This window comes from Podarcis cretensis (genome assembly GCF_951804945.1).
Source record: "Podarcis cretensis genome assembly, chromosome: 17".
Taxonomy (NCBI): Eukaryota; Metazoa; Chordata; class Lepidosauria; order Squamata; family Lacertidae; genus Podarcis; species Podarcis cretensis.
This window is the reverse complement of record NC_137187.1, coordinates 5,881,307-5,908,426: the sequence shown is the minus strand read 5'-3', so window position 1 is coordinate 5,908,426 and position 27,120 is coordinate 5,881,307. Positions and strand designations below refer to the sequence as shown.

At 44.4% G+C, this 27,120-nt stretch overlaps 1 protein-coding gene across 3 annotated transcripts in view; it reads right to left on the bottom strand.

The window, feature by feature from the left end:
• Positions 1–1,521: 1,521 nt before the first annotated feature.
• MELK (maternal embryonic leucine zipper kinase) overlaps positions 1,522–27,120 on the bottom strand; it is a 37,167-nt gene continuing 11,568 nt past the window's right edge. For all 3 annotated transcript variants that reach the window (XM_079959377.1, XM_079959376.1, XM_079959378.1), the window contains exons 5-18: positions 26,572–26,715; positions 25,338–25,406; positions 23,823–23,915; positions 21,737–21,835; positions 18,093–18,161; positions 16,917–17,015; positions 14,508–14,594; positions 11,605–11,736; positions 10,050–10,181; positions 7,723–7,936; positions 6,633–6,729; positions 5,997–6,165; positions 4,201–4,304; positions 1,522–1,854 (exon numbers count right to left, since the gene is read on the bottom strand). In XM_079959377.1, the coding sequence (XP_079815503.1) occupies positions 1,677–1,854; positions 4,201–4,304; positions 5,997–6,165; positions 6,633–6,729; positions 7,723–7,936; positions 10,050–10,181; positions 11,605–11,736; positions 14,508–14,594; positions 16,917–17,015; positions 18,093–18,161; positions 21,737–21,835; positions 23,823–23,915; positions 25,338–25,406; positions 26,572–26,715 (1,686 nt within the window). In that variant the 3' untranslated portion in view covers positions 1,522–1,676. The remainder of the gene's footprint in view (positions 1,855–4,200; positions 4,305–5,996; positions 6,166–6,632; positions 6,730–7,722; positions 7,937–10,049; positions 10,182–11,604; positions 11,737–14,507; positions 14,595–16,916; positions 17,016–18,092; positions 18,162–21,736; positions 21,836–23,822; positions 23,916–25,337; positions 25,407–26,571; positions 26,716–27,120) is intronic.

The window sequence follows — 27,120 nt, the reverse complement described above, 5'->3', positions numbered from 1 at the left end:
ATTAACCTCCTGGAGGAAGAAATTCCACAGCTAGAGTAGCAGAACAGGGAAAAGCCCAGGAAGTTGCCAATCCAGCTTCTGAAGATGACAGCCCAATGAGCGGGACTGCTCCTCCCCCCCAGTCTAAGAAAAAGAGTACATTCAAACGGAAGCAGATGTACAAAAGAAGCCTCTTGATCACCTTCTCAATTATCCCTTTGTTGCAGTAATTCGTTCTCTACCAGGAATATTAGGCACAAGAAATCGGCACCATAACTGAAAAAAGAGGAACCTATTTCACACATCAGAGCGTGTAAGATAACTTGAATCAATTATCCCCTGCTTGTTTTTAGTTTAAAAGAGGAAGAGGGAAGGGGAAGCAAAGAACCATAGAATATACTGTTTTCGAACACCATCAGGGGTTCAGAAAGGTTGCCTTCATTTGTTTCAGTTAAACTGAACAGTTGTGTGATGATCAGGTCCATCACATTGGGAAAACCATAATTCTTCACAGTGCAAGATCGTGTGTGGCTAAGTGGGGATGGGGGGGGGGGGGAGAACCCTAATTGTGTAAATTATACAGACTAAAACAGCAACAACAAAAAATCAAGCTATACGATTGCAAGTTAACAGTATAATGATGCAAGATTCAACCAACTTTTTCTGCATTGGTCCAAGAAGTTGAATCCAGGATCCTGCTTCCAAAAGTGGATAGGCAGAAATGTGCAAAGAGCTTACAATTAAATGAATGCAGTAACCCTCTTCAGCTGCTTTGCCCAAATATCCTAGAATCCAGAGGTAGCTACACTGTGAACCTCCAGATGTTGTTGAATACAACTCCCATCAGGCTCAGTCAGCATAGTCAATAGCCAAAGATGATGGGAGATGCGATCCAGTATCTTGAGGGCCACAGGCTAATCCCCCTTGCAAAGCCCCAGAACACACGGGTCTGTTTAGCTACCATAGCCATTGATAGACCAATTCTCCATGCCTTTATCTAATCCTATTATTGAAGCTAGCAAAGGCCATAGAAAAGCTTCTTTGCCTAGCCTAATGGAGGAGTGTATTGTATCTTACGCGATCATATGAAACTGCTTCACCTAAACAGCATTTCCTGCCCAAGGCTCCTCCTTGAACCAGATGATATTGCTTTAAGACTATGAGACAGACATTCTGAAATGCATGGAAGAGGGCAACTCGGCTGTGGTGCTCATCATATAGCAATGAGGTTCATGAATGAATGACAAGAATGTTGCAAATTTATTAGAGATGTTGAACACAAAGCAAATTTGAACTTTGAAACATAGCTGTGGCCCTGTTTAGCCATTTAAGTAAATGCAGCTTGAATTTCTAATTCATTGTTAAGTGATAAAACAGAATTGGAACACTTTACCTCTTTCCAAATGAGAGACAGCACGCTGGTCACAAAACTGTTTGAGAAGTTGCATTTGCCAAGCCACAGTTCAATGTTCACAATCATTTGAAGAAACAATTAATGTACAAAAAGCAGATGATTAAAGAAAAAGAAACAAAGGCAGATAATGACATGGGAGGTCAATGTTTATTCACAAAGGAGGTCCTATTTAAAAACAAAAAAATACTAGTCCTTGGGTTAGATTAGGCAAGCTTACTAACAACTAAAACGAACATGGCTTAGGTTGGTTAAAACTGTCCATGTTCTCACCGTGAACCAAGAGTTATAGCTTGCAGCTACATAGGATATCTTCCACTAGTCTTTTGTAGACCCAGGCGTCTCCCTTCAGCCGCTGCCTCCGAATGCCCACGCCTTCAGGTTTGCTTAGCTGGCAAACTTCCAGCTCAAACTGCATTGTCACTTTGCCAAAGTCTGACTGGGTCTGGCACTTCAGTTTATAGCTGTGTAAGACAAAGGAAAGGGGGAATTAGTTCAGGTACTTACAAGTCGGGGATTGCAGGGGAAATAATTCTAGTGACAAGAGCCAACTTTTCTGCACACGATCTACTGGGAAGCCAGTACATTCAGCCGGTAGAATAAAGTGGGAAAGGTTTTTTCTAAGATGCGGAGATTAGAGCTGGGCAATATTACAAGTAATAGTTGGAAACCGGTCTGATGGTCAAACCGCAATACCAGATTCAGACTTTTTCAGCAGGCGATACATTGCCTGATACCACCAGCACAGCCCAACTCATTCTAGTCTGCCTGCCTGCACTGTGCTGGCGGCAGCCAAGAAGCCGCAATGTATCGCCAGCTAAAATTGCCTTGATCAGCTGAGAAGCGGGCAGTTTAAGGAAGCCTGCTTCTCGCCTGATCAAGCCCCCTGCCTCTGGCTCCCGTGAGCAGGAGGGCAGGATGGTGCTGTCACAGCTTTTTTTAACAGCTCTGCTGACGGGCGGGCTCGTGTGCAGCCAGCTGCACCTCAGCGGAACAATTTAAAGAAGCCCCCCTCTGGGGACTTGATCAGCTGAGGGGTGGGTGGGAGGCTGCCCGCCCCTCAGTTGATCAAACCCACATTTAGCTCCTGCTTGTGGGAGCCAGAGTGGTATGGGGGCTTGCAACTTCACATATCGTGATATATCAGTACATCACAATACAGTGGTGCCCCGCAAGACGAATGCCTCGCAAGATGAAAAACCCGCTAGACGAAAGGGTTTTCCGTTTTGGAGGCGCTTCGCAAAACGAATTTCCCTATGGGCTTGCTTCGCAAGACGAAATGTCTTGCGAGTTTTTCCGACTCCCCCCCCTTTTTCTAAGCCGCTAAGCCGCTTATCCGCTAAGCGCCGCTAATAGCGCTAATCCGTCAATGGGCTTGCTTCGCAAGATGAAAAAACCGCTAGATGAAGAGAATCGCGGAACGGATTCTTTTCGTCTTGCGAGGCACCACTGTATTTGTTGTTTAGTTGTTTCCGACTCTTTGTGACCCCATGGACCAGAGCACGCCAGGCCCTCCTGTCTTCCACTGCCTCCCGCAGTTTGGTCAAACTCATGCTGGTAGCTTCGAGAACACTGTCCAACCATCTCGTCCTCTGTCATCCCCTTCTCCTTGTGCCCTCCATCTTTCCCAACATCAGGGTCTTTTCCAGGGAGTCTTCTCTTCTCCTGAGGTGGCCAAAGTACTGGAGCCTCAGCTTCAGGATCTGTCCTTCCAGTGAGCACTCAGGGCTGATTTCCTTCAGAATGGAGAGGTTTGATCTTCTTGCAGTCCATGGGACTCTCAAGAGTCTCCTCCAGCACCATAATTCAAAAGCATCAATTCTTTGGCGATCAGCCTTCTTGATGGTCCAGCTCTCACTTCCATACATCACTACTGGGAAAACCATAGCTTTAACTATATGGACCTTTGTTGGCGAGGTGATGTCGCTGCTTTTTAAGATGCTGTCACAATATTTAGCTGCTGATATATCACAGTGTTGAAAAGCAGATATTACCCAGCTCTAGTGGAGATACAGGTGGGGAGCTCTATGTACTGAATGCATCCACCCACCCTTTGAAAAGAAACAGTTCCTGACTTTCTAGATCTTTATGCAGGAAAGCCACCCCCCACAAGGGGGCACTAGCATGCCACCCGCCTGAAGGGGTACTGTGGGGCAGGGGGATAGGATTTTGATTCTGTCGTCTGACCTGATGCTCAATGTTTTATCAGGCAGCTCATAAGACAATCCAGTAGAGGAAGGTATTGATTTACAAGATGTGACATTGATTGTGGCCCTTTGAGTGTGACACTTCTCCACTTGAGGTTATTAAGGCTGCTTACATTCGTTTGATCAGTAACTGACTCAGTTAATGATCAATCAAGATGGGGACCAGGCCTTTAAAAAAGAAAAAGAAAAATGGTGCTACGAGACAAAGGCACACATATTTTAAAAATTGACTGTGATGTGTCCTTTAGAAAGATATCAAGAAAATGTTCTTTCTGCCAAGTGGCTGTTTGCACTCATTAAATTGCAACTTGGTTTGGGGAGAAATAAATCATGAGTGCAGGTCTGGGTGACAAGCCAAACCATGGCTCGCTTCCCAGCAGCAGAAGCAGGAAAGAGCTAAGTACATGTAATTTCAGCAGGGTGCCAACTAACTGCTCGTTCACATTAAAGCATAGTTAAAATAAAACTATGGTTTAGTGCAACATGCAAACCAGGCCACAATTCTAATACAGAATGAGCAAGATAGCAGCTTGTTAGAGGATCGAGGAGAAATTATCTGATAAAGATACCAGACTGAAATAAGGAATGAATATTTACACTTACCCCTTCTGTACAAAATCAACCTGCTTTTTGGGAAGGATTGCAATTATTTCCTTCAACAGCTCATCTGGATTTAATAAGTTTGTTGTGGTCACATTGTAATGAGCCTAGAGAACAACACATATGGTGCACGTTTAGGACACAATTCTGCATTTCACGTTCAAACACCAGCTACATTATTTCAGAAAGAAATGAGAAGAAGAGGATGAGAAAGATGCTATGAGTCTTAACGGTCCATGGCTTTGACCTAAAGGCAGAACATCTGCTTTGTACACAGAAGATCCGAGATTCAATCCATGTCCAGGTAGGGCTGGGAGATATCACCCTCCGAGATCCTGGAGAGTCGTTGCCAGTCAAAGCGGCCTATCCTGAGCTGCGTAGATGGACCAATGGTCTGGCTTGGTATAAGGCCATTTCCTCTGCTTCAAAACATTGTTCTTTGCTACATAAGTGCCATTCAAAGTACTGGAAGAACCATTCTTCCCAGCATGTTTAAAGGTAAAGGTAAAGGTACCCCTGCCCGTAGGGGCCAGTCGTGTCCGACTCTAGGGTTGTGCGCCCATCTCACTTAAGAGGCCGGGGGCCAGCGCTGTCCGGAGACACTTCCGGGTCACGTGGCCAGCGTGACGAAGCTGCTCTGGCTAGCCAGCACCAGCGCAGCGCACGGAAATGCCGTTTACCTTCCCGCTATAAAGCGGTACCTATTTATCTACTTGCACTTAGGGGTGCTTTCGAACTGCTAGGTGGGCAGGAGCTGGGACCGAACGACGGGAGCTCACCCCGCCGCGGGGATTCGAACCGCCGACCATGCGATTGGCAAGTCCTAGGCACTGAGGTTTTACCCACAGTGCCACCCGTGTCCCTCTCCCAGCATGTTTAGTAGGCTTTAACTAGGCATAAGGCCTTAAGGTTCTCTTTTGTTTAAATTCAATGTTTCATGCCAGACTTTTATGCACAAAAGTCCATAGACATTTGTTGGACATTCCCAACATCTGCAAGGAAGCCCCATCCAAATTATTTCTATGAAGCCGAGGCATCGCTTTACTGAAATAAAATTTCTTACTGTTCTAGCCATAACCATATTTGCTGCCACTTGCACCTTGAACTTTAAAAGTGAAAGAACTCAGAAGTTTTGATCCATGACATGAAATCCCCTGCAAGCATCACAGAACTGGCACCTACTTGCCTACTACTTGTTAAGCATGGCATTTGGGCCTTCGTCAGCTTTTTGTGTGGCCTGGATCAGACAGGCTACATGGCAAGAGTCATTTAGTAGAACAAGGGTATTCCGCTGTAGCTGAATCTCTGCAACCGAATTCCAAAAGTTGATAGTTGCTAAAGCTGACCATCATTTGGACTTAAATTTGCAAGTAACCTTCCAAATTTAGCCTTTTCAGCAACGAGAAAGCTTACTGGACTGTGAATTTAAGTGTAGCACAAAAACAGAAAGTTTTTCGTTAGTGCTGGGGGCGCATTTGAAAAGCTTGGAAGACAAGGCAACTCAGTCTAGGATGTCATGTGCAGATGGTGTTTAAGCATTACACAGTAGCTGCTCCAAGTCTGCACACTGCAGAGATGGATACCACTTGTTTTTTCCCCCAGTTAGCTATTCCAGGATGAGACACCACTTTATTAGACTTTAAAAAACAACAGCCACAATGTCTCCAGTACAGTGAGGGCTTGCTGCTTGGGGAATCATAGCCATAGACCTCCACAGCCCAAACAGGCATGTATGCTTACTGATACATCACTGATAGTTTCATCAGTAAAAGAAATCCCAGGTAATTCAGCAAACTTACCTTTAATTTCCTTGGACCATCTTTGGTTGAGCCTCTCTTTTTGTTTGGTGTAAGCATTGTAATAACTTTATCCAGGCCTCTTTCAAGGCTCCCAAACATCTTGGTTCCTTTTCTCTTTTGACCACTTTCAAAATGAGCTTGGTTCAAGTCCACTTCCACTGAGCGACACCTGTCATGTTCAGAGATAGCAAGTGCACAGTTGTTTTCAGTGGCTGGGAATTGACAGTTTTTAGATACATCAGTAAAAAGGTCTTTTAACTTCTGCTCTTTTGTGGGGGCGGGGGGGAAGGAAGAGGAGAGAAAGGGGAAACTGACAAAATACATGGCTAAAAGGACCTGCTGCACAACAGTAATTTGGGATTTTGAGAGCGAGTTGTATATATGCTCCAATTCTCTGGGGGCACAAGAGTGAATTTTAATTATGGAAAACAGGAATGCATCCAAGACTACTGAAGTGTGTAATGTAAGATTTTTTTTCTGCAGCTTTTTAATATTTGTTGGTAAATGTAGGAACGGATTTAAATAGGTTATAACAGAGCAAACAGATGCCATTGCAAAAAGCTTTCCCCCATCAATACAAGGATTAAGATTGTACAATAGACTACCTGAATATGCTCAAGTTAACCGGACATTTACCTTCTCTCAGGGCTAATGACTCCGGCTTCTAATTCATACGGTTTTGTAGAAGATGGCAGCTTAACTGGGGTCTCACTGGTGGCTGCTTGAGTTCTCTCTGCAAGAAGCACCACCCAGTTTTGAGTCTATTTAGAAAGATGCATTATCAGCCCTTCTTAGTCCCATGCATAATCCCATTATTTTCTTAGTTTGGTAGAAAAACAGCCATTCTTGAGTATTCCCCCCACCCCCTGCTGCAAAATCAGCTTGTAAATGCAAGGCTCCTCCCCTAACCAAACAGCCTGGAAAGGACTAAGCATCCTCAGTGGACACCCCCCCCCCGAAGGAAATACCCCACTCCCCCCCAAAGAAGAATATTGAATGGGATATAAGCCACATATCAGAGCAGAGGGAGGATTTTAAAAGAGATTTGAAGAGATTCTAAACACAAACAAGAACTTGAATTGATGGTGGTGGAGTTGGGCCTGGGGAGCATGCAGTTTCAACTAATAGTTATTCTGCTGGTCAACACAAAAAGATGTGATAGAAAGTCAGAAGTGTTTGGCTAACTGCACAGTAGTTTTCAACAGCCTAATAATTATGAATAAAATGAAATACTTTTTAAAAAAGCAGTTGTGGAAATACCTTGAGCAAACTGTTAAAGGTTTATTAAAATAGGTACAGAGTTAGGAGCTATCCTACCCACCCACCCACTTCTGCACAGCAGACCTCGTTAAGATAATTGATTAATTAGGGCTTCCTGCTCATGCCCCCTTGAAATACCCCTCCCGGGAAGGATAGGTGCAGAAGTGCTATTTTGTTATTTGGCCTAGAGGCAAGATAACCTAAAGCAACAACTGGACACAGGACAAGTGCTCCAATACACCATGAAGCAGGAAGTCTTGAACACAACAATTCCACACACTCCAGTGTCAGATGTTAGCCTGTAGTTACTGCCTCGAGCCCCACCCTCCTGTCTGGTATTTGTTTCATGTAAACTCCTTAGAGTTTTTGGAAAATAAGTGGTAAATCCTGTCCAATAAAAAATAAATAGTATTTGTTAACAGTTTTCTGTTTCCAACAGAGATCCCTTCTTATTTCCAAGCCATACCTTCAGGTAGAAATGCACGATTTGGCGTTGTAAGCACTCTCTTCTCATTCATGACCCAAGCTGGTGTCTTTGGAGGAGGAAGAACAAATGGCTCTGGCTTTGCCGTAGAACAAGCACCAGAGTTTTCTTTGTTGGCATGCTTCTTTGAGGCTCTTCTCCTTGGCACTGGAAGCAGAGGCGGTGTGAACTCCCCACCATCCAGGAACAACTGAGGCTTTTCAAAAGAAAATATTTTGAGGAAGGGAACCTATTTTCCCCATCCCAGACAAGTCACACGTGCAGATCAGTACATTGTTCACAGCAGGCCACGACCCAAACCATCACAGGCATGTTGGCAACTTATTGTCTTCATTAGACACAGCTTGGCCTAACAAGGCAGGATTATCCGTACCTGATGTATGTTAAATGATCCAGTTTCTCTCATCCCTTACATGACACCATTTGACTTTTACACAGAGGCACACGTGTTCTCTCACTGACTTTTTGCAAGAAGAGACAGAAATGTTCAACTATTGCTACAAGGGGTGTATCTGATCACACCTTGTAATTGATTAGTGGAGAATGAGCAGGATCGTTGCCTGTATTTTCCATCAATCCAACACTATCCCGGACCTTTGGCAATGCCAAGTTGTTCACAGCCAATTCAAGCATTGGTTAAGGTTTTTATTTGACTCATCTTGTCGCTATTTGCACTCCTGCCATGAATAGCCCCGTAACGCATCACCCAAGTTCTGTAACTTCCAGTTACATCATGTTAATGTTAGCCTAACAATGCCCAGCCTCACTTACTCTGCACTGGAACCATCTCATTCTTCTTTGGGAAAGCTCAAAGGTACAGTGGTACCTCGGGTTACATACGCTTCAGGTTACAGACTCCACTAAGCCAGAAATAGTGCTTCAGGTTAAGAACTTTGCTTCAGGATGAGAACAGAAATTGTGCTCCAGCGGCGCAGCAGCAGCAGGAGGCCCCATTAGCTAAAGTGGTGCTTCAGGTTAAAAACAGTTTCAGGACCTCCGGAACAAATTAAGTACTTAACCCGAGGTACCACTGTACTTATGTTTGGTTTCCACCTAGACACTGACTAGGCCACACCTGCTTAAGTTCAACAATCCTAAGTCATCAGAAGCTCCCCAACAAACTATGGAAGCTGCCTTATACAGTCAGTCTATTAAGCTATCTAGCTCAGTACGATATACACCAGAGACAGAGCCAACACTGCTCTCCAGATGTTGCAGGCTACAACGCCCTTCACCTCCAAGCACTTCAGTGATTCAGGCTGATGGGACATATCCACAACATCTGGAGGGTCCCACATTGGCTACCCCTAGCCTAGACTCAGTGGCAGCAAGTCTCTAGGGTTTCAGACAGGGCTCTTTCTCATCTCCACCTGGAGACGCCGGGAATTGCACTTGGGACTCTGTACACACAGCATATGCTCTACTATTGAACTACCTTCTTCCTTGCTGGAACCAGATACCACCGGGCTATTCCACCCATGCTAAATATGCTTTTTCTTCTCTCATGGGCTACAGAAGTAGGTCATACCTAACCATAGCTGTCAACTTACAGATTTGAAAATAAGGAACCAGCAGCCTTGAAAATAAGGGACCAGCAGCCTTGAAAATAAGGGACCAGCAGCCAAAATAAGGGACCTGCAGCCTCACCTGTTCCAGGCATTCCAGTCTTCCTGTGCTCCTGCAGTCTGGTCAAACTCATGCTGGTAGCTTCGAGAACACTGTCCAACCAACTTTGTAACCAGAGGTTCAACTGAATAGAATCTGAATCACATGCACCACAAGGCCTATGCAGCCTCAACTTAAGATGGCTCCCCGGCCTGGCTTTGCACTGCAAAGTTTGCAGCAGCACGTGCAACAAAATGGCGTCCAGCATTCAAAAAACCCCTCAGCTCGCATTAACTAGCCACACACAAGGCATTCAAGCTCCACCCCCCAGTCATTCTTAGACTTCTTATTGGGTGAGCAACACAGCCAAGCAATACAGTTGGAGCCTCCCTCCTCCCTGGCCGGCAGGGAGGGAGGGAGAGGAGCTGCTTCCTTTGAAATTTAAGGGACATCATTTAAGGGACATCCATCAATAAGGGACAGCGGTGGGACATGGCACTGGAATAAGGGACTGTCCCTTCAAATAAGGGACACTTGACAGCTATGTACCTAACTGATAGCAATGCCCACCTCTCACAGTATCTCAGGCACAAGCTGTTTTAGGTAAACCACAACCTCTAAGTCAATACCAACATTTTAAACATCAGAGGCAAGCATAATTTTTTTAAAAAAAATCTATCATTTAGTTAATAGGTACAAGATACCTGCTTTGTTTTGGGTGTATTGCAAACAGGCTGAGATTCCTCACAACAGGCTAGGAATTCCATGGATCCAAAGCCACATGCCATTTCATTCCCATCTAGATTACCATCGTAAGACAGGGCCTTTTTGAAAACCTGTTCAAAGAGGTATAGTTCATTTCATTAAATGAGTGCACTTTCAAAACCCTTCTCAGTTAATTCTAAATGTCTCAAAGACATCACAAAAATAATACTTCAGCCTTTTGGGTACCCACACTTATTTGTTTCAGTGAGGTTAAAGGAAAAGCTTAGTGAATGACGAGCATACCATGCTGAATCGAGTGGTTCAACTCAGTTCCCGTGGTTCAGCATTAAGCTGTCTTCCTACCACTTGGTCATTCTGGAGAGAGGGATGACTCCTCCCCTTGGAGGGGAGGCAAAAGGCTTCAGAGGACCTTGTCTGATCCTTTGACAAGGCATCATCCGTATTAGGAATGTCCTTCAGCAGCATCTGGCAAACCATAACATTCAAGCCTGCCTTGGTTCCACTGAAATGAAGGCTTGGACAATACAGCCTGCTTCGAAGAGGAAACAGCACTTTGCGTTTGGAGGGTTCTGTGGCAAAAACCCATTTTATTTTTGATACTTCTGTCACACCCTTCCTTTCAAAAGGTCATACCTACTCAGATAGCACTGCCAAGCAATCTCCCATCCATGCAGGCAGAGATTTGCTTAGATTTAAACATAGGGATATTCCGTGCCTTCAGTCCCTTCTCCGGGTTCCAGCTCTAGAGAAGTGCTATGAGCTGTCTCCAATGTAACAGTGACCCAACTGACCTCAACTGGAAGTTAGTGTTGTCAGCCCCATGCTGTGGAACACCCTTTTAGGAGGAATTCATCAAGCACTCTCACTTTTGACTTTCATCTATTGAAGACACTTCATTCTAAACCTTTGTAGCCATTTTTTTAAAATTTTTGACTACCCGGTCACTTTAATAATTACAGTGGTGCCTCACAAGACGAAATTAATCCGTTCCGTGAGGCTCTTCGTATAGCGGTTTTTTCGTTTTGCGAAGCAAGCCCATTGACAGCTTAGCGGATTAGCACTATTAGCGGTTTAGCGGCTTTTAGCGATCAGCTGATAAGCGGCTTAGGAAAAGGGGGGGGGGAAAGGGGGGGAAAACCGCAGGAACTCGCAAGACATTTTCATCTTGCGAAGCAAGCCCATAGGGAAATTCGTTTTGCGAAGCGCCTCCAAAACGGAAAACCCTTTCGTCTAGCGGGTTTTCCGTCTTGCGAGGTGTTCGTCTTGTGGGGCACCACTGTATTTGTATTGTTTTTAATTTTGTTTTATGTTTTAATATTGCATACCCTCCTGGTATGTTATGATATGGGGTGTAAACATATCTTCATAAATAAATAGTTCACTCTATAGCTGAAATTTCATTATACTACTTGCTGCCAAGTCAAAACACCCAGCAAAGGCTTGTTTAGCTGCACCATTCATGGGGGGGGGGGGAGGGAATGAAAACACAGCAAGCTTTAGGAGCAAGACAGTGACAAAATATGAATCACACACCTTCTGTTCTCTGGATTGAGTGATGCTAGCACCTTCTGCCATTACACTTGGAATCCTTAGACGAACAGGTTTACCATGTGCTTTCTTTGATTGAAGCAAAAGGTATGTTGCAGTCACATGATCATATTTCCACTAAGAATACAAATAGATCTGGGTTACTTTCTCAGCCATCTTCTTGAAAAGCAGGGGACAGTGGAGGGTGGACGCACCTAAAATCAATGCCACATTCCAGAAAAGCTTAAACTGCATATAATCTAAGTATTTTTTACCCCACCTTTAAAAAAACACCTTACTGTGACTTCATTGTGTTCAGCACAGAATTTTTGTAAACTTTCCCTTCCAAATATAGTCAATGGGTTTTTACACAAGAGAACATAAAAGGCATGTTGTCACTGGTACCATCATATCAAAAAGTTTATCCGAGCAGAACTGCAGGACAGAGATTTTTAAAAAGGGAAATTGGAGAAAAGGCATCTTGCAGTGCCAGATGATGGAATAAGGAAGCAACTAGAAAGATTTCAGAACATAAATACTTTCCTCAAAAAGCACCAGAAAAGGCTGCTCAGCCAATGCCTTCTCCTTTCCACACTTCAAAATCCCCCTTCTCTTTTTTCTTGAAGGGAAGGACATGTCAGAGTTCTGAATATATAGGCTAATTCTAAAACAATTTTTGTCTTATTATAGAACCGAACATAATTATCTGAAAAATTAGGTTTATACATCTCTTGCTTTTGCCTTTTCAACAACTTTGAAGAAAAAACACCTTTAAAAAACCCTAGCCATGTTCATGCCCATCTGAAATAAGTTTAGCAATTTAGATTCAAAACTCCATTAATTCGTCTCCCCCCACCATTATGATCACAGATTTCTGTGAAATTCACCTTCTGCTTCAAACCTCTACTGCATTAATTTTATAATTGTAGAATAGTCCGTACTTCCGAGTCAATGTGCCATGAAATATGCAAATTCTTACCATGAAATAAGCAACTGATTGCCATGAAGATGCTGCCTGAGCAGCAACAATTTAGATCTGCAAGTTCTTCTTAAGAGATGCAAAACACAAGAATTTCTACTTACAACTGGTAAAGTCTATTGACAAGGATATTTGCAAGAGACCAATTGCTTATATCAGTGGCTTTGAACTGTGTTAAGGGGAATCCTGTGGTTCCCTCAGAAGCCTATCAGGTTCTTCAGAGAGACCAGTGATGAGAACAATTCCCTAAAGAGTCAGATTATTGCTCACCAACATTTATTTCAGGCAACATAATTGTTGGAAATTGCTAGAGTATGCTCTGAGAGATGCCAAAGAGCACACCTATCACCCTTTGTGAACCAATTGGCCTGGCCTGATACCTGGCAGCCTCTGCAATATGGATTTCATGGCTGATATGGAAAACATTCTTTTAATAGTAAATAACTTGAAGACAACCAACTTAAGCCAGTGTTTCAAAGATCAGATCTAATCAGATTAAATTTTAAATCAAAGATATAATTTAGCGTACAGTACACAGAATGTGAATATCTGCACTTTATCATTAATTTTTGTGTATGCTCCATTGCAGAAGCATATAAAAGGCACCTCTTCAGACAGGTTTGCTGCCGCTGGCTAGCAGAACTGCAAATTTGTTGATCTCACCAAAAAAGTACCAGCAAGAAACTTATTCCAAGTATTTGTATGTTAGTGTCATAAAAAAAACTCAGACAGTGAGGCTAAAGAAACAATGAGGTTAAAGATACACATTTTCCAAGCGTCCCAATGCATCTAAATCTTGAAGGAGTTCTCCAGATGGAAACATGACATAAGGAATGTTACTTCTGTTCACAGCCAACATATGTCCTTCTGTAGAGTTCCAGTTGTTTCCAGTTTTTATCTTCATGGAACTCTGTCACTCCAAAGAAGCTTGTTCAGAAAAGTATGTGTCTGACAAATGATTCTGGTCATGTTTAAGGTATAAACTTGGGTTCCTGCAGCAAGTCTCTCATAGGCCGGAGCCTAGTTTTGTGACAGGCTGAAACTAGGAGCTGATTCTGGCAAAGGTAGACAAAGGTAGAACAGGCTAGAGGCAGATGACATGTTCAGAAGATAGCCATGAGTCAAAGGCAGGTTAGATATGAAGTTCCAGGTGAGATGTGTGGTCTGTGCTATTATCACCCACAGATGAATAACATATTGAGGAACTTTGGTTATAACTGCAAGTAAAAACCATAGAGAGAGCTAACCAAATCACATGTCCATAGGAGGCTGAAAAGCTGCAGTTCAAGTAGATGCCACCATACAGGAGGCACTGCAGAGACTGGGCAAATAATTAGTATGGGAGCTGTACTGGTAGCTTAAGCTGCAAGGTGCCTGGACTCAGCTGCTCATGTCTCCCAGCACAAGAACCAAGAGCAGGGGTCAGCAAACCTTTTCAGCAGGGGGCTGGTCCACTGTCCCTCAGACCTTGTGGGGGGCCGGACTATATTTTGGAAAATATATATAAATGAAGGAATTCCTATGCCCCACAAATAACCCAGAGATGCATTTTAAATAAAAGCACACATTCTACTCATGTAAAAACACATGATTCTTGGACTGTCCGCGGGCCGGATTTAGAAGTCAATTGGGCCGGATCCGGCCCCCGGGCCTTAGGTTGCCTACCCATGACCAAGGGTAAAGTCTTGAAAAACCCTAACCCTCTCCCAGCCCTTCACTGCAGTGGATGACTGTTAGCAGTGGACCAATCTATTCAGTAACAGTTCTAAATTTAGAGTTTGAGGCAGCTACAGTCACAGATGTATTAGAGGGCTTAAACTACGTAGTTCTAAAATAGAGATGTTAGTTTTGAGACACACTCTACAGGGTTGAATATTAGATGTGTGAACAACTAAATCTCTCAGGAATTATTATTAAAGTCAAACATTACCTCTGAAATCATCTCTGCCATACTTTCTCTGCTACATTTGTGATACACCGAAAGTTCTGTTATGCAGTCTTCATCAAGACGCCCAAGCTGGGAGGGAAAAAGATCTGTTTAAATATTGGTGTTAAAGCTGCCGATACACCCACCCTCATTTTTTAAAGACTCGCACACTGCTGGCTCTTTTCCATCACACACTTTTCCATTGGATCACTATGTCTACTATTAACTGTCAGATCTCCAGAACATTTTGCTTTTAAGTATACCTGCCCCCGTACTTATTTACACAATATTGTTTGAAAAAAATACCCAAGTGGTTTGCAATCCTTGATTGCAAAATACCCATGGGGAATCATTTACAGGATTACATAATAATGCATAGCATTATGTTGGTATCTTTTAACACTAGTCATCTGCACACTTTAGAGCTGGAGGTGGGGAAGAGGACCCTCCACTTAAAATGGTGAGAAAATATAAATATTTGGAACAGGGCAAGCATTTCTGAAGTCAAGAGTTCAATTTCCTATTAGTTTTTGCAGCCCTACTTTGTGTATTTTTCATAGTTCACTCAGCAGAAACGATATAGTGTCAGATGTTTAGATGCCGAGAGCTAGTATGTCTCAGCTTGTTCTCACTAGCAGTTATTTCTGGATTGAAACCAATTCTGGATGATCTCCTATTGTGCCTGGTGCTACAGCATACTGTTACTTTGCAGTCCGAGAGAGAAGAATTGAAACAAAATATGTTTAAGTATATGTAGCCAAGCATAGATAAAGGTAGAATGTTCTAGTATAGAGAAACAGTGACACTCAATGGGCAGTGGCCGGTGTGAATAATTTCGTCGGGCTCATCGCCTATATGCAAGCACAGCATCCACTAGATTTCAAATGGACCTGCTGCTTATTTGGCTGCACAGAAAGGTCTCTACTCAACACTGTGGAGAGCCTCCGCTGGTCAAAACAAACCATGCCAGGCTCGATGGACAAAGTCAATCAGCTGCTTCCTATGTATGTACAGTGGTACCTCGCAAGACGAATGCCTCGTAAGACGAAAAACTCGCAAGACGAAAGAGTTTTCCGTTTTTTGAGTTGCTTCGCAAGACGGATTTCCCTATGGGCTTGCTTCGCAAGACGGAAACATCTTGCAAGTTTGTTTCCTTTGTCTTGCAAGTTTGTTTCCTTTTTCTTGAAACCGTGCATTCAGGGGGTGCAGTTGCGACTTGACAACTCATAGCACACGGTGTGGTAGCCTTTTTTGAGGTTTTTGAAAACTTTGGTGATTTTTGAAGCTTTTGAAAAATCCGTGCTTCGCAAGACGAAAAAAATCGCAAGACGAAAAAAATCGCAGAACAAATTAATTTCGTCTTGCGAGGTACCACTGTATCTATGTCTGAATTCAATGAACAGCTCTCCCCTATTGCAGGTCACTTTGCCAAGCTTTCATTGGCTCAAGATACATCTGATCCATTTCACTCCTGGCTTAGAGTCAGGAATACAAAGGAAGAATTGCGAGCACACTTATGCTTCTTCATTATTAGTTGTGGCTTAAAGTTTCCTGCACCTGACATCAGGCATGGCATCAGAAGCAGAAGGTCGGTGTGGTTTGCGGGGAACAGACTGGTGGATCTAGCTAGACCTATGGGCCAGAAGGTCCCCACCACTGAGCTATATGGTCATGTGTTCAATGCTGACTTAATGAGGAAGAAAGGCAACAGCAATTTAGTTATATAATACAGGGGTACCTCGGGTTACATATGCTTCAGGTTACATATGCTTCAGGTTACAGACTCTGCTAACCCAGAAATAGTGCTTCAGGTTAAGAACTTTGCTTCAGGATAAGAACAGAAATCGTGCTCCGGCGGCACGGCAGCAGCAGGAGGCCCCATTAGCTAAAGTGGTGCTTCAGGTTAAAAGCAGTTTCAGGTTAAGTACGGACCTCCGGAACGAATTAAGTACTTAACCCGAGGTACCACTGTATGTATAAAATAATAATATGTCATATCTCTCTCATCACTGCTGTTGGATTCCAGTCAAATCAGGTTGTTTTGACACACATATATGGCTCATTGTTAAGTGTGTTGCACATGCTCTTTAAAACTTCACAATGGTAGGCAAGTACAGAATAAAGGTGCAGCTTGCTCTTGAGCTCAGTCTAGAAACCCACAGGAGACTTGTATTAACCACTGGTGCAGACAGTACACAAAATGCTTAGCAGCTGGCTGCATCATGCAAGGATACTGATTTCTTTCACTATAAGAATTCTGAACTCTTTTAAACACACAACACTCTGTGAAAGGCCTAGAAGATTCAGTTTAGTGTTCCATTTAGGAGAGACACTTCACCTTGTTACCATGCCACATTAGCCTAGATTCACCTTTGTTATATTGCTCTTGTTCAGATGAATTCATTTACTCACAGGGTATTTACTTTGCCACTGGACAGCAAATGAGTAGCCATGCATGAGCCATGGGTGACTTAAGAGATGCTTAACCATAATCCGTTTCTTTGGGTCCACCTAGTGGGTAAGAGTAGAGGTGCATTTCAAGAAACAGTTACTTTAATCAGAATAAATAACTGTACCATATATTTTAGCAATCCTCTGCTATAAGGATGGAGCTGTGCAGTTAAGCAAAAGGCTAAACATAGTTTTTCCAAGACATGTCTGAAGGTTTGTCCTGAAAACTATCATGAAGTTCCTGTTCCGGATAACAGGAACAAACCATTCCATCAGCCCTGATTTCAGGGGTGTAATGTTCCATTCATTTGCTTTAGTATGTTAAGAAACTGTAAAACTGTAAAATGCTGTTAGTACCACTGTGATGTCTGGGTGAGGCACAAGGATCAGTAACTTGAATCCCTGCAACTGGCAGGAGAGAGTCTGGTCACATCCATCTTAATTTCCCACTTTTGTTAAGCAGCTTGGGATTTCTCCCCCCTTTTTTAAAGACAAGGTGGGGTAAAAGTAAGAACAGTAGTTGCTTTTTACTAAAGCGACCTAAGCTGAAGCCTTCATGTATTTCCCACCTCTCTATATAATAAAGGTGCAACGCTATAAGAAGTGATGAGACAAATTCATGGTGGATAGGGCTGTTGACAGCTATTAGCTATGATAGATGCAACCTCCAGAGACAGCATGCTTCAAGGCCAGCTTGCATGCCTTAATGGTGAGCTTCTCGGAAGCACCTAACTGGCCACTGTGGAAAACGGGATGGACCTCTTTCAGAGCTCTGTGGACTTAAAACACCAACGTTCCTTAAATCACTGCTCCTATTAGAAGACCATTCCAGAGAAAAGAAGACATTTACTAGAAGTGGGGCAGAAAGAGAATTTGCTTCCACCAGATGTGGAGACGGCCACCAACTTGGATGAATCAAATCTATGAAGGATAAGGCTATAGGTCACTGACAATGGCTATGTTCTCCTACCACAGCCAGACTCAGGAAGCCTCTGAATATCTGTCACTGGGAATCAGGGGTTGGAAGAGTGCTGTTGCACTCAAATCCTGCTTGTGGACTTTCCATAGACATCTGGGTTGGTCACTGTAAGAACAGAATACTGAACCATTGGTCCATTGCGCTTATGCTCTTATTACCTGCAGCATCTGGTGCAGCAGTAGTTCACTGGCAGGTGAGAGCCATTTTGGTGTCTCATATTTCCCCCTCTGTAGAGAAAGTAGTTTTAGCATTAATTCTAGTTGAATTAGTGGAACAGCCATCACTTGAACCAATCAGAGTTTTCTACCACCCACCCCCCAAGCAAAATATAGGGTGCTTGTTAGGTTTCAGGGTTGACCCTGAAAAGTAACAGCAACACAGCCTGACCTCCAGTGGGCAAGTTGGTAGGAACATTAAATGGACCAACATGGGTATCTATGCAGCGCAAGATTTTACTCCAAAAGCAGACAAAAAAATTAAGTATGAAACCGCTCATCTTTAGAAGAGTGAACTCAAAGAGCATGAATGAAATTCAGTGTTAATAGCCAGTGTAATACCCAATTCTCCATACGATTGAAGCTTTCCACAGTCTGCATGATAGCACTCAATCATTGCAGACGTCACCTCACTGCACTGGATGAGTCAAGGACATTATATTCTGCACATTTAGTCCCCAAATATAAATGTAGGCTACCGCTATAGTTTTTGATCAGCTGCTTTACTTCTCTAGCTTCTGATAAGTCAAATTTAAGAGGGCTGGAAGTGAAAAACTAGACGTGATTTTAATCTGTGGGCAGCACTCATCCATCTACTGAAGAGCAGATGGGAAACTATTGAAAGCTGTTCCTGAGAACTTAGGTTTATAAAGGAAATAGATTTTGCTTGATGACCAGGTAAGCGACAGAAGGACAATCCAAAGGCTCAAGATCCAGAAGGTATCTTGTAGTTTTGAGCCACAGACCTGGATACCTTGAAAATATCTTAATCACTCCTTGTTTACAGGCATTAGGGGGCCTTTCCCCTTCCTTCTCCCACCTAGTCATTTGGTGTGCATAATACATTCTTAGCCTAACCATCAATTTTTTAAGAAACTTTTTACAATAGCCTCTGGTATCTTAAGCTTACTGGAAACAAGCTCTGTGAGGATTTTAAGACCCTGTTTCCCGGCAGGGATGGTGGCCCTCCAGAAGTTGCTGGACTACAGCTCCCATTATTCCTGGCTACTGGCCATGCTGGTTGGTGCTGATGGGAGCTGGAGTTCAACAGAATCATATGAGCCTCACGTTTCCCTTTCTTGCTTTTGGGGAAACAGTAAAGATGCCTTTAGTGGGAGGAACAGGAGGGTTGTGTCTTCCTGCCTCTTCAGAGCTTCTGAACACCAATGCAGAGCTCATTTACCAGGGGCTCCCCCTATACTTCCAAATTTGATTATTGCACTGTCCACTGTGTGAAGAAGACTCGGAAACTTCAATTGGTCCAAAATGCAGCAGTTAGATTACTGGCTGGGTTTCCATATAGATTTTTCAGCTAATGCTGAAGACACACCTATTTACCCTGGTCTTTGACAGCTGATGTGTATATTTTCAGGACCCTGTCCTACTTTTCGTGACTGTATTTTTTTCTATTTAAAACTGTTTTTATTGTTGTCTTTAAAATTGTTACACCCCACCCTGGGATCTTAGGGTGAAATGTGATTATTATTAAAGTTAGTTCCCTCCCTACACCCAGTTTATATTCAATGCCCACCACAAAGTCATAAGGCAAGTCAGGCTGCCCAGATGCTAACTTCCTTCCTCCATACCTTCTCCTGCATTGTGAACCCTGATTCTGAGATATGCAACCAATTGCTTCCCCAAAGCTCTTTTCAGTTCTATCAAAGCCTGCATCTTTACATTTTGTCCTTAAATATACTATGTTACCATGTAATTGTACATTGTTTTAAAGCAATGCCTCCAAGGGTTTATTCATTTGAAAGGTCTGGGTCTTCATTACTGAAGATCAGAGAATCTTCTCTTGGGAAAACATCCACATTCCAAGGGCAGACACAATAATCACCAACAAACTTAAGGGATGCAAAGGACAGGGCACACCTTATTTAACAAGCTAATATGTAGCCATATCACTGACACTGAGCAGAGCAGGAGAGTTGTCTTTCCTCCAAAGCTAGAGAAGACTAGAAATGAGGTCAGGACATAGAATGCCTTCTACAGTAGAGGAAAAGCTAAATTAGGACCCTTCAGTTTAGAAGAGACAAACCTAGTTAGATTCAAAGGAAAAACACATGGATGGGAAATCTGTGAAATGTTTAATCTCACACTAGAAGATGTTGACTGCAGATCATCCCTAAAAGCTAGTTACATAGGAGTTTGTTTCAGAAGAAATCTAGAAGTGCCTACACAATTATATTCAGGTAGGTAGCCATGTTGGTCTGATGCAGTCGAAATATATAAAAAAATTCTCCAGTAGTACCGTGGAGAACAACTAAGTTTGTTCTTGGTATAAGCTTTTGTGTGCATGCACACGAAAGCTTATACCAAGAACAAACTTAGTCGGTCTCTAAGGTGCTACTGGAGAATTTTTAAAAATTTTTATATATTACACAACTATAGTATGAGCCAGCAGTACACTGCATAATCTAACTTTATCTAGTATTAGCTCACATATTAGCTGCAAGTCAAGTTACAACCCAGGCCTTAGAATAGCCTACTTTCATTATAAGGCCAAATCAGGAAGCCCTCAAGTCCAGCACAGCACAAACACTCAGACTGCCTTCTACAGAATCAAACCTGTAGACCTTCAAGTCCAGTGCTGCCTACTTTAACCGGCAACAACTCTCCAGGGTCTCAAAGCAGACGCCTCTCATCTGCTACCAGAGATTCTGGGACAACACCTAGGACCTTCTGCATGCAGAACATGTAGCCATTGAGGTTGAAGGTGTTGAGCAGAGTAAGAGGTAACCCCCTGCCTAGTGGCAGCACTAAGAGTTGTGATCAAGTTAAGCACAGGCTATTGGCCAAACCTTAGGGCCATTTTGCAGACATGCTGCTGGATTTACAGCCAAGCATGATTAGGCCCAATTGATCGGCACTGTGTCAAGTTATAGTTGCACAGGTTTCTTAGGTGCTGACCTGAACATTTATCACAAGTGAGATTTAATGCACTACCCTATCTAGAGCCAGATAATACAGAGTGTGCCTTCTTACCAATATGCTCCCCCTGCCCCCTAGCAAGCAATGGGGCGGGATGTGGGGGGAGGATGCTACAGAAGGCCTGTACCTTCTGTACTTCACAACATGGGGAGAAAAAGTCGGCACACCTCCAAGACTAATGCATGCAGCATAAAAATAATTACACGCCTGACTAAGGTGCAAGAGAAGAAATTGTTCTGGGCAGATTAAATCATGTGGGTGCTTACAGCTGAATGAGTGCTTCTGCATGCCAAAGCTGCTGCCCTGGCCTCTTGCCATGAATGAGCACTTTTAAGAGATTTCCTCAAAGGCTGGCCGAAACACAATACAAGAGCCTGGGTGCCTTTCTGCTAAGATAGTCGATAGTGTCTAAAAGACTACAAGAATGTTTGGGTGGGGTGGGGGAATTGAAGAAAGAACATAGCAGAATTTAAATGCCAAGATTATCCCAAGGTGGGGCTTTAAAAAAAAAAAGCCACTGGAATATCACAAAAGAGCATCCTGAGGCTTCCATGAGAATCATCAAGAGAACAAGTTTTAAGAGCTATGAAAGGGCTTCTTGCTGTAAATCCCCCAAACCCTGTTGGAAACAGTACATATGTCAGAATACATACCACTATTTTCTTGTAGAGCACCATAACATTATCGTCGTCGAATGGTAGAAATCCACAGAGCAGAGCAAACAAAAGCACTCCCATGCTCCAAATGTCAGCCTGGGATGACAAGCAGGTAAGTTAGAAAAATATAAAGGTTAGTCACTTTGTGCACAAACATCCCACACAGCCCTAATACACAATAATAAACAAAGTCATGGTCACCTCTGAACAGTATGGTAGGTACTGGCTATCAACTTTTGATGTTAACTGCCCAGCCCTTGAGGTCCCCAAGCCCTTGGGGTGTTGCTGGTCACATTCACCACAAAGGTTGCACTGCTGCACTCTGGGGAGCACAACAAGCCCCAGTCTCTTGCCCAACCATGAAGCTGGAGCCGTGATCACCCCTGCAGTTGTGTGGCACACCTTGCAAGAAAGCCCTCCCCTACAGTAACAAACCCCAGCTCCCTTGCAGCTCCAAGAGGTTTCCTTTGTGGGTGGGTGAGCAAGAGACAAAAGTTTGCATTCTGTGGTCCTGTGCCTTCAAAGCATTTCAGCAACAAGCCCCAGCCTTCGTCTCCAGCTTTCAATGTCCCCCAAAAGGACAGTGTAATTGCATGGATAATGCTCATCCTAGCTGCAAGATGGGGAGATTAGTTTGGAGCAAAGTAGGGGATTGACTACCACATAATTTAAAACAGGGTGAGGTCAAGAAGAAGCCTCTGCCCCTTGGGCCCTAGCACCCATAAATTTCTCAGAACCCACCACTGAGTCATTGACAACAAAGGCCAGACAAAAGTGTGGACACTGCCACAGATTTAGCCTTTCAGCGATGTATGCCATTAGAGGAGAGGTAGAGCACACAGCTCGTAGAGTGTTAAGACAAAAGGTTCAAGACTGGCAGGAAGAAGGCTTTCCTGTTCCATTTGGAGGGTGCCCACATTGCCTACTCTATACAGTGGTGCCTCGCAAGACGAAATTAATTCGTTCCGCAAGTTTTTTCTTCTTGCGAGTTTTTCGTCTTGCGAAGCACGGTTTCCCATAGGAATGCATTGAAAATCAATCAATGCATTCCTATGGAAACCACCTTCAGACCAGGTCCGGGGACAGTCTGTCCCCCGACCTCTTCTGAAGGCTGGGGGGGGGGACAAGGGCTTTTCTTCCCACCGCCAGCCTTCAGAAAGCTGTTCTGAAGGCTGGCGGTGGGAAGAAAAGCCCTTCTCCCCACCTCCCGCCCCGCAAGCTCCGGGGACAGGAGGGCTTCGCTGCCGCCCGCCAGCATTTTAAGATCGCCCCGGGACAGCGGAGGTCTTCTGAAGGCAGGCGGTGGGCGAAAGTCTTTGCTCCCCCCCCCCCACCTGCCTTCAAAAGCCGTCCGGGATAGCAGAGAAACGCACTGCACTTCTCCGCTATCCCGGGAAGGCAGGCGGGGGGGGGGGGGAGCAAAGACTTTTGCCCCCCTCCGGCCTTCAGAAGAGGTCCAGGAAGGCCGGCGGTGCGGTGGGCGAAAGTCTTTGCTCCCGACGGCCAGCATTTTAAAAGCGGTCCGGGATAGCGGGAAAGCGCAGCCCGCTTCCCTGCTATCCCCGACCGCTTTTAAAATGCTGGCGGTGGGGAGCAAAGCCTTTCGGCCCCCGCCGGCCTTCCTGGACCTCTTCTGTAGGCCGGAGGGGGGGGGCGAAAGGCTTTGCTCCCCACCGCCAGCATTTAAAAGAGGTCCCTGGAGATTTCCCTATGGGCTTTCTTCTTGCGAAGCAAGCCAATAGGGAAATTCGTCTTGCGGAACGACTCAAAAACGGAAAACTCTTTCGTCTTGCGAGGCGTTCGTCTTGCGAGGCACCACTGTAAGGTAACAGAGGAAGATATTGCAGAAGAGGAATAAAAGATGCAACAGCACTGAAGGGATGACCAGAGACTACAACCGCATCTTTGAAGACGCTGAAAACAATATTATCCACATACACAGTTGTCATGTATGCCCCTTTAAAATGGCTCCCGCTTCAGAAAGTTAACGGACTTTGTTACATTTTACGCAGCGGCCATTCTGTAAAGGAAATGTGTATGCAAGAGTCAATATCGAGAAATGTTAAAGAATCTACTACAATACCTCTGAGCCAATGTAAGCTTTGCCCTGAATCAACTCTGGTGCTGCGTAGGCTGGACTTCCACAGCAAGTGCTTAGATGGTAATCCAGACCACCCTACAGCAAGAACAACATAGTAAGCTACATCTGCAACAGGAGACATTTTGCATTTCACCTAGATATGGATGCAATTGACAGTGGGCATTGTCAGCCCGAAATATCTAAGATGTTAAAAGCAAAGTTGGATTGCTTCCCCAGTTCCCAATGGGGTTAAACCAACCTTTTTGAGTCTCCCTTGACCCACTACATTCTTTCTGTGGCACCCTGATATGTCACCTCTTGCCTGCAGAGCTGGCAGCCTCTCACTTTTTTTCAAACACCTTCCCCTTGTGGTGTTCAGCCTCCTCTCTTCTCCTTGGGAGTCCTCTGGGCAGCAGCAGCTGCCACCCCTTGTCTATGAGCTGCCCCCCCTGCCCCAAAGAGAGGTGCCTCCTCACACTCCCCCACAGGGGCCTGGGAAACACCCCCCGGCCAGCCCCAGAGGCTCCATCCGCCTGGGGAGCTTGTAGCCACGTCTGCTGCTGTGTAGCTGTGCAGACCTTTGGCAGGCAAAGACATGAGAGGGCATCAGAGGAGGAAGGGAAGGAAAGAGGGATATAGGCCAATGCCGCCCACAGCTCCCCTATCATCAAGGCACCCCAAGGTGCCACAGCACACTGGTTGAAAACCACTGGGTTAAGCTATTGCATTCTTCTCTTTCACCTTTCAGCCACTCTATGTCAGGCATCCCCAACCTTTGGGCCCTCCAGATGTTTTGGACTACAATTCCCATCATCCCTGACCACTGGTCCTGTTAGCTAGGGATCATGGGAGTTGTAGGCCAAAACATCTGGAGGTCCGCAGGTTGGGGGTGCCTGCTCTAAATCATTATATATCTGAAGTTAAGTTTGTTTGCCAACTGCAACTCTAGGACACCCTAACCACCTTCTAACCCTGTTCCGTTTTAACCTGCCAGAGTACTCAAACCCACTTAAATTCAATTTAGCACACATAGGGCCAGATAAAGAAAGGAAAGAGCTGTCTAAGAACAAGCTTGTGTTCAGGATCCTGTGTTTCCAATCCTTTACCAACAGAAATTCAACAATCTGCTGAAGCCAGCAGCCCAACATTCTGCGATATTTACATGTTTTGAATTGCTTCAGTATTGTACTGGGAAGAGCCACAATGTAGGAAAGAAGATAAATCAGGATATATCATGGGGGAGCATGTCATTTGAACGCAAACCAAATCACATCACACCTTTCAGTATGAACCAAGTGAATGGCTGGGCTTCAGAATGCCCATGGCTGAGCAGAGCTATTTAAATTCAGCTTTAATCAGAATGCATCTATGGAGCAGGAAGGAAAGACAGGAAACCTCTGACATGGTTTGGTTTGGAGATGAAACAGCAATCATCGCACCTTGATGACAGCAATAGCATCCCGTGTTTTCTAGTGCCATTGGCAAAATGGCAGAGTTCATTGCTTTGCACAAACTCACCAATGGTTTTGCACAGAGACCAAAGTCGATCAGCTTCAGGTTATGCTCGGCATCAATCAGCAAGTTTTCCTGACAAGAGAGATTGCACATTAAAGGTAAAGGTAAAGGGACCCCTGACCATTAGGTCCAGTCGTGACTGACTCTGGGGTTGCGACGCTCATCTCGCTTTACTGGCCAAGGGAGCCGGCGTACAGCTTCCGGGTCATGTGGCCAGCATGACTAAGCCACTTCTGGCGAACCAGAGCAGTGCACGGAAACGCCGTTTACCTTCCCGCCGGAGCGGTACCTATTTATCTACTTGCACTTTGACGTGCTTTCGAACTGCTAGGTTGGCAGGAGCAGGGACCGAGCAACGGGAGCTCACCCCATCACGGGGATTCGAACTGCCGACCTTCTGATCGGCAAGTCCTAGCCTCTGTTGGTTTAACCCACAGCGCCACCCGCACATTAGAAGCAAGTAAATTTACACAGCAACCTTATGCTGTAAATTGTTGACGAGGAGAAAACAAACTCCAGTCAAATTCCCAACTCTAAAAACATACATAGAAAACAAAACCAGGTGGTCTCTTAGACCGAGCTAGAGAAAGAACTGGAAGAGAATCAAAAGGAATCTTTATGGAGCTTGCCCTAAAATCTCTACGACACTAATTATGCTGAGTGGGATTAGAGGCACAGCATGCTCAGATGCTCCGGGAACTAAGCTGTTCACAATGCAGCTTCTATAAGGGATGAGAAAGATGTCAGTTTGGCTGGCAACCAAACCAAGGCAAATAAAAGCTAATCAAAGGAAGGGAAGGGCTGTATGTTCTATGGAAAGGGAGAAGCCTAGTTCCTAAGTTTTAGTTAAGGGATGGTGGTTGAAGGAAGTGAAACAAAGTAGACAGTGAACTGGTTGCCAGAAACAGTTGGGCAGGCAAAGCTTGGAGGACCATAGATTATGGGCAAGGGAGCATCATCTCGCTAGGTGCAGAGCCTAGACTGCAGCATGGAAGTACTGCCAGCTGTGGCTTCAACCGTCACAACAGCACTGTGACATGTCAACCACAAAAGTGTGACTAGAAGGAAAGAGCAGTGGATATGATGGCAGTGAGGCCGAATGTCAGATACTGGGTTTTTTGGCTGTGGGCTTCTTTCATGCAAAACAGAAGGAGCAGCCAACCTAGCAAACTATTTGGAGTCTGGCATACAGCTAGTTTATTCCCAAAGAAACTCTGCTTCAACCTTCCACACTTACCGGCTTAAGATCCCTGTGAGCATACCCCTGACTGTGTACGTATGCAATGGCAGCTACAATCTGGCGGAAAAAGATGCGCGCTTCCTCTTCTGCTAAGCGATCCTTAGCAATGATGTAATCAAACAGCTCCCCGCCAGGGCAGTACTGTAGTGAAAGCAGAAGGCAACAGTGTTTAAGAGGCACTGGCTAAACTTGAAGCCAACAAAACAGGCTGATAAAAACTGTCGGGATCTAGAAACCGGGAAGCTGTCAAAAATACCAAATCAAGTTTTCATTTATGAAAAGGGCAATTTTCTATCCTTCTGTTGACCCCTTGGGTTGGATGTTTAATACGCAGAAGGCCAATGTCTGTATTTCCAGGCAGTTCCTGTGTTCTCCAGTCCTAGCACAATGCAACCCACCACAGAGTAGCAGCTTCTGGAATAGAAGTCAGCAAGAGCTCCACAGGTAAGGAACACATTTCTGGGAGAATCCTATCAGTGGCATGCATAGGTGTGGTACACACTTCCTGAATATACCACAAAAAGCAGATTATTGAAGGGCAAGAGA